Source organism: Haliotis cracherodii, unplaced genomic scaffold (genome assembly GCF_022045235.1).
Source record: "Haliotis cracherodii isolate W230 unplaced genomic scaffold, xgHalCrac1.p SCAF_11, whole genome shotgun sequence".
Lineage (NCBI taxonomy): Eukaryota > Metazoa > Mollusca > Gastropoda > Lepetellida > Haliotidae > Haliotis > Haliotis cracherodii.
In genome coordinates this window covers 29,682,226-29,689,716 of record NW_027266266.1, presented here as the reverse complement: position 1 = coordinate 29,689,716, position 7,491 = coordinate 29,682,226, and the positions used below count along the sequence as shown (strand labels likewise).

Here is a 7,491-nt window from a genome sequence, read left to right as displayed (position 1 = left end):
AGTCAAACATCGATCAATGTATTCTTATATTGTCTTTTTTTATCTCTTTTTACAAAACAGTTACGATTAATCTTAAGGTTTTAAAAAGATGATCTTAGCATAGTGTTAGTTAACCATTGTCATGATAAATTTCTATGACTCGAGATAAAGTTAGAATATTCTGAATTTAGCATGATTATTTTTTTAAAACCTTAAGATTAATCGTTTGGTGTATTGTGTCCTCTGTCAGTGGTCAGGAAGATAACCCGATGATCAATTCAACGCAAGCTTCACCAAGTACATATTCGCTGGGGAGTCACGTGATCACATTCTTTACAACGCTCAATGGGCATAGTAATATTTCCATATTTAGTTAGTGTACTATGTACACAGTTGTCCACGCATCTAACAGTAGATCATATTGCTGATATGGTAACAAGTGAGGTTTATTTTACAACACTCCGAATGAGTTGGTATATGTTATACACATAACACCTTGTTTTGTCCGTGTCGCTGTTTTGTGAATTACTTACTAGAGAGCCTCCTGAAATTGAGGTCACCACATGCCATTTATCGTGAGCCTGCTTATGAATGGAGAGGGTTGGTTAACCACAGCTCCACTCCGTTGTAGGAAGTTCACATATGGTATGAGTTACTATACACATGCTATTCAATAAAGGCATGATGAATACTAAGAATATCAGGATCTAATTTTGTAAAGGAACAATACTAATTATATGAAAAAACACCAATTCGCCTGTGTGAAATTTACAACCATAATCTTTAACTCTGCAAAGTACGAATTTGCAAAATCAATGTGTAATATTTAATGATAGTTTTAACTTCAAACTGACCATGTAACCATTGTTTGCTAGATACATATTATAATACCGCGATAGCTAGCTAACGGAATGGTCGTTACCTGATAACTTGGAAGTCAATTTGATAATTATTGGAAATTAATTGAGAACATGGGGTGTTAGCTGGAAACTTTACCTCTGTGTGTTATAACAAAATCAAGTGGGAAACATGATATTCGGTGGGAGAATACAGTGTTTTGCACGAGAAATTAAAGTCGGAGAGAGGATGTCTTCCAAAGAATGTGTCTATTATGCCTGATTCAGAGTATTTGTAATTACAGGAGAAACCAACGAACGACTATTTCACGAGTTGAAATTCGAGCATTTTACTTCAAACACTGCCCGAATGCATCTGACCCTTGACCTACTTACAGTATGAGTGTATATTCGTGTTAATTTGCAGTTATAAGAATAATTTTCGTTAATTCTGTTTATGTCTAATATCTTCCAAAGAGTATGTAGAAGTCAGGAGATCATCTCAGCAACATGTGCATGATTTTCATATGCATCTTTTCCTAGTTTAGTTATCGAATAGCACTTGTACATCCGTACATACTTTTTTTGGTTTTAATAAATATATCCATTTCGATTTTGAACGAAAAGACTAATGCGAGTTCGTCTGCAAGTCGGAAAATTTAAAAAATCCATGCAAAGTGTTATATATTGTATTTTACCAAATCAAAATTTCTTAAGTTTATTGATACCAATTATTGTATATTTTTTTCTATTATTTCACCATGTCACATCACAGCGTTCATTACCTTTAACTCAAAACCTCTTGCAGCGAATATCACAAGGTTAATTGACTGTTTTGTATCAGGTTGGGTATATGTTAAAAAACAAACAAAATGACAATACACTCACATCAAGAATATTTATTCGTTGCGTTTATACAAACGTGATTAAACAATAATATTTAACACAAAACCGTTTTGCAAAGATTCCAATTTTCTAAAGTCTCCGGGCACGCAAGATTCTCATTTAAATATAGTTCCAAAAGTTTAACCCCTTGAGAGCCAAGCTGGACATTTGTTCGTTTTAACAATCAAATTTCAGCCTAAATAGGCTATTGAAAACCTATCCTGTGACAATTTGTTGAAAAGAGCTCTTTTTTTGTAAGTGCTGACGTCAGAGCACCTCGAATGAAGTTGGATAGATCTATGATGTGAATCTGTACGGAGGGGCGGTCGGATAGCTGAATGGGTAAAGCGTTCACTCGTCACGCCGAAGATCCGGGTTCGATTCCCGACATGGGTACAATGTGTGAAGCCCATTTCTGGTGTCCCCCGCCATGATATTGATGGAATATTGCTAAAAGCGGGTTAAAACCATACTCACTCACTCACTGTAGGTTCACAGTTCTCGTTGAATTGAAGTGTTAACAGTGTGGTTTTACTATAGACAAGTTTGTGTTAGTAACTGTATGATACTAAAAAAAAAATTATAAAAAAAAAACACAAGCAAACTGTCGTGTGATCGGCTTGTAGAGATAATTGCTTTCCAGAGGCATATTGACCATATGTATGACATCATAGAAATATGAATTAAAACAACAACAAAATATAAACTGTAATGAGGCTTTTATTAACAGCACAGGGTGTTGTCTTTACAAGTGTTGAGTTCGAGTGATTTCAACGATTTACAAAATGATAAAAAAACCTTGACGGTTCAATGATTTTAGAAAAGTTTTAAGTGTTTAATCTCGACATGAAATACACCACTCGGATGCACCTGATGGAGACGACCATCTTTGTGACATTTATAGATGTTTGCGTCCCGGAGGTCCCAACTTGACCGGTCTCCTGATGTATAAGTCCAAATCTTCTTCCTTTACCTCGTCTCGGTGACCGATTCTTCCATGTCATTGCTTTGGGTAACACAAAATCTCAACTGAAGGGTTGTAACACGAGAACAAGGTTTTTATTCTTGCTCGCTCTGCTCGTCATCGCCATCATCGGCGTCTGAGATAGATTCAGTGTCACTATCTGCTTCAGGTATGTCTACACGAGTCAGAATGTCTTTCATCACAGTTTTCGTGAAACGAGCGATCTTGTTTTTGATAATAGATTGATCAGTGCCAGGATCCATATCGCTCAGGCTGTCTAGGATGGGTTGAAATAGAGATGACGTTTGACAGCGAGACCTCCACCTTTCTGTTCAGGAAGACGTTCCTCATCGTCGTCACCGTTGTCGTCACTCTCGTATCTGAGACATTTTCTTTTGCATTTCAAGTTATTGTTTACTGGACACCATGATCTAATATGTCGCTGTAGATCGTGCATATTGTCTATCAATACGCCGCAGTCAGTACACGCAGTGGCCATGGTAAAAGGTCCTGTGTCGTCACTCGAGATGGATGCTGTTTCAACGTCGTCGTCGTCAGAGCTTAGAGACCTTTCTTTGGAAATTGGAGTGTGATCAGCACGAATGTCAGGAACTGTCTGCATGTCTAATGCTAGAGAGACATCTTTTACCCGTTGTTGTTGTTGTTGTTGTTGTTGTTGTTGTGAAGCACTGTGACCAAGTTGATTGTCGCTGGTTGACATTGTAACACGTTGACATGTAATCTATTCTTCTCACTTGTGCCGGGTTTGAGATCCACTGTAAGGTGTCCATAAGGGGTTTCAACAGCCCTTTCATAATGAGTCATAAATTTACCAATGTCTTCAGGAAATATTCTTCTGGCGAATAACTTCACCTGCTGTCTGTCCACTGGCGAATTGAAAAGTGTGACATAATGAGAATTTAGAGCAATGTCCCTCGATTCCTTACCTCTCGTGAAGAGGTTTTGCAATAGCAAAAAGATAATGACATTTTTGTGGTGGGAGGTTTGGGTAAACAGACGGGAAATCCGATTGTCATTCTTTGCTTCAGACAAAAAGTCATCCAACACCATCATGTTCTGATTACGGGCATCGAAGAAGTTTTCATCTTCGAGATTGTAAGGTATTCCTTTCACAAACTGTACTTGAGGTAAAGTTTGAAGAATGCTATCGTAAAGCGGTTGCCACACAGTATAACACCAGACAATACAGTCGGGCAGGGGTTGAACAAATCCACGACGTAATAGGTTGAAGACAAACACTGACTTTCCTCATCCACTGGGTCCAACAATGGTGCTATTGGAGGGTATAAGGAACTTGAATCGTCCGTGTCGCTGGTGTTCCCGAGATGAAAGCAAATTGGAGATATTTCCTGATGAGGAGGAGGAGGGTGTTTATCGGGAGGAGTAGGAGTAGGAGGAGTAAGGTGTTTATCCAGAGGAGAAAGAAGAGAAGGCGATTCTTGAGTTGATCTATGCACCTGCTTCTGATGTCTCTGTAGATTATCTATTCGCGTAAAACTCTTGCCACAGTCTGGACAGTTGGTAACCTCCATAGTGATCAAATACAAGTGCGTGATAAGAGGGTCTGAACCATTCTTTAATATCCTTCACCCATGCAATGCTTAAAGACAGCTTGGGTTCATTTCATAGCAGCACAGGAGGAGGAGGAGGAGGAGGAGGAGGGGGAAGAGGAGGTGTTGGTTGTGGTGGAGGGTGTTTATCCAGAGGAGGAGGAGGAGGAGGGTGTTTATCCAGAGGAGGAGGAGGGTGTTTATCCAGAGGAGGAGGGGGAGGAGGGGGAGGAGGAGGGTGTTTATCCAGAGGAGGAGGAGGAAGAGGGTGTTTATCCAGAGGAGGAGGAGGAGGGTGTTTATCAAGAGGGTGTTTATCCAGAGGAGGAGGAGGGTGTTTATACAGAAGAGGAGGAGGAGGAGGAGGAGGGTGTTTATCCAGAGGAGGAGGAGGAGGAGGGTGTTTATGCAGAGGAGGAGGAGGGTGTTTATCCAGAGGAGGAGAAGGGTGTTTATCCAGAGGAGGAGGGGGAGGAGGAGGAGGAAGAGGAGGGTGTTTATCCAGAGGAGGAGGAGGAGGGTGTTTATCCAGAGGAGGAGGAGGGTGTTTATCCAGAGAAGGAGGAGGAGGAGGAGGGTGTTTATCTAGAGGAGGATGAGGAAAAGGAGGGTGTTTATCCAGAGGAGGAGGAGGAGGGTGTTTATCCAGAGGAGGGTGTTTATCCAGAGGAGGAGGAGGGTGTTTATCCAGAGGAGGAGGGGGAGGAGGGGGAGGAGGAGGGTGTTTATCCAGAGGAGGAGGAGGAAGAGGAGGGTGTTTATCCAGAGGAGGAGGAGGAGGAGGAGGGTGTTTATCAAGAGGAGGGTGTTTATCCAGAGGAGGAGGAGGGTGTTTATACAGAAGAGGAGGAGGAGGAGGAGGAGGGTGTTTATCCAGAGGAGGAGGAGGAGGAGGGTGTTTATGCAGAGGAGGAGGAGGGTGTTTATCCAGAGGAGGAGGAGAAGGGTGTTTATCCAGAGGAGGAGGGGGAGGAGGAGGAGGAAGAGGAGGGTGTTTATCCAGAGGAGGAGGAGGGTGTTTATCCAAAGGAGGAGGAGGGTGTTTATCCAGAGAAGGAGGAGGAGGAGGGTGTTTATCTAGAGGAGGATTAGGGGGAGGGTGTTTATCCAGAGGAGGAGGAGAAGGGTGTTTATCCAGAGGAGGAGGAGGGTGTTTATCCAGAGGAGGAGGAAAAGGAGGGTGTTTATCCAGATGAGGAGGAGGAGGAGAAGGGTGTTTATCCAGAGGAGGAGGAGGAAGAAGAGGGTGTTTATCCAGAGGAGGAGGAGGAGGAGGAGGGTGTTTATCCAGAGGAGGGTGTTTATCCAGAGGAGGAGGAGGAGGGTGTTCATGCTGAGGAGGAGGATGAGGAGGGTGTTTATCCAGAGGAGGAGGAGAAGGGTGTTAATCCAGAGGAGGAGGAGGGTGTTTATCCAGAGGAGGAGGACAAGGGTGTTTATCCAGAGGAGGAGGAGGGTGTTTATCCAGAGGAGGAGGGGGAGGGTGTTTATCCAGAGGAGGAGGGGGAGGGTGTTTATCCAGAGGAGGAGGGTGTTTATCCAGAGGAGGAGGAGGGTGTTTATCCAGAGAAGGAGGAGGAGGAGAAGGGTGATTATCCAGAGGAGGAGGAGGAGGAGGAGGAGGAGGGTGTTTATCCAGAGGAGGAGGAGGGTGTTTATGCAGAGGAGGAGGAGGGTGTTTATCCAGAGGAGGAGAAGGGTGTTAATCCAGAGGAGGAGGAGGGTGTTTATCCAGAGGAGGAGGAGGAGGAGGAGGAGAAGGGTGTTTATGCAGAGGAGGGTGTTTATCCAGAGGAGGAGGAGGAGGAGGGTGTTTTTCCAGAGGAGGAGGAGGAGAAGGGTGTTTATCCAGAGGAGGTGGAGGAAAAGGAGGGTGTTTATCCAGAGGAGGAGGAGGAGGACAAGGGTGTTTATCCAGAGGAGGAGGAGGAAGAGGAGGGTGTTTATCCAGAGGAGGAGGAGGGTGTTTATCCAGAGGAGGAGGAGGAGGGTGTTTATGCAGAGGAGGAAGAGGAGGAGAAGGGTGTTAATCCAGAGGAGGAGGAGGGTGTTTATCCAGAGGAGGAGGAGGAGGAGGAGGGTGTTTATCCAGAGGAGGAGGGGGAGGGTGTTTATCCAGAGGAGGAGGGGGAGGGTGTTTATCCAGAGGAGGAGGAGGGTGTTTATCCAGAGGAGGAGGAGGAGGAGGGGGGGTTTATCCAGAGGAGGAGGAGGAGGGTGTATCCAGAGGAGGAGGAGGAGGAAGAGGAGGATGTTTATCCAGAGGAGGAGGAGGAGTAAGGTGTTTATCAAGAGGAGTAGTAGGAGGGTGTTTATACAGAGGAGGAGGAGGAGGAGGAGGAGGGTCTTTATCCAGAGGAGGAGGAGGGTGTTTATCCAGAGGAGGAGGAGGAGGGTGTTTATCCAGAGGAGGAGGAGGAGTAAGGTGTTTATCCGTAGGAGGAAGAAGAGAATGCGAGTCTTGAGTTGACCTGTGCACCTGCTTCTGGTGTCTCTGTAGATTATCTTTTCGCGTAAAACTCTTGTCTCAGTCTGGACAGGTACAATCAAATAAGTGCGCGATGAGAGGGTCTGAAGCATTCTTTTTTTTCCTTCAGCAGCCATGCGACGCTTCAAGGCAGGTCGGATTCGTTTCACAACAGCCTTTACTTTCGACACGGGTTGCATTTTCAGTATAGTCATTTTCGCTTTCTTGGTTGTCATCTTTTTCTTCTTAGATGCAACCAGTCTCTTCAGCAACCCCTTTGATGCCATTAATTTTCTCCGACATGTTTTTCTCGACTTGGTCTTGCTATGCTTTGTGAAAATGACTGTAGGTCCAAATATATCCTCTGAAACTCTCTTCATTTTGAAAACGGACATCTTATCTGTCAGCAAGGTTAGAGTGAAAAAGTCAGTCACTCAACACTACCGTTAAGTTTTATACACATATGGACATAGATCACACTCTTATTCCTGGGCTGATAATCTCAGCAGACGCAGCCCAACGAATGAGCATGGAGAAAAGGTGCAAAAAGGCGGCAAAATTCAGTCACAATAACATTCCATTTCGCGTGCGATGTCAAGTTTCCATATGAGGATATTCATTACTATCCATTGTTCTTTGTTAATGTAAGTAAATTGCATCTGGTCAGTTGACCCTGTATTCATTTAATTCACCTGATACATCACTTATACATTTACATATTCATGAGTTATCTTGCATATTAATGAGGGATTGGTGACCTAAGTTTCCATATAAGGATATTCATTATTA

General features: G+C 43.6%; 1 protein-coding gene across 1 annotated transcript; it reads left to right on the top strand.

Moving 5' to 3' along the window:
- Window positions 1–3,952: 3,952 nt before the first annotated feature.
- Window positions 3,953–6,659, top strand: LOC139455007 (cilia- and flagella-associated protein 251-like). Its single transcript, XM_071236594.1, has 6 exons — window positions 3,953–4,052; window positions 4,315–4,377; window positions 4,768–4,890; window positions 5,875–6,174; window positions 6,211–6,315; window positions 6,556–6,659. Exons 1-6 carry the CDS (start codon window positions 3,953–3,955, stop codon window positions 6,657–6,659), a joined length of 795 nt encoding a protein of 264 aa, XP_071092695.1.
- The last annotated feature ends 832 nt before the right edge of the window (window positions 6,660–7,491 follow it).

Coding starts and splice junctions, on each gene's coding strand:
- LOC139455007 (XM_071236594.1), top strand. CDS start 3,953: ATGGTGCTATTGGAGGGTATAAGGAACTTGAATCGTCCGTGTCGCTGG. Junction 4,053..4,314: donor TCCTGATGAGGAGGAGGAGG/GTGTTTATCGGG, acceptor TTCATTTCATAG/CAGCACAGGAGGAGGAGGAG. Junction 6,175..6,210: donor GGAGGAGGAGGAAGAGGAGG/GTGTTTATCCAG, acceptor GTGTTTATCCAG/AGGAGGAGGAGGAGGGTGTT.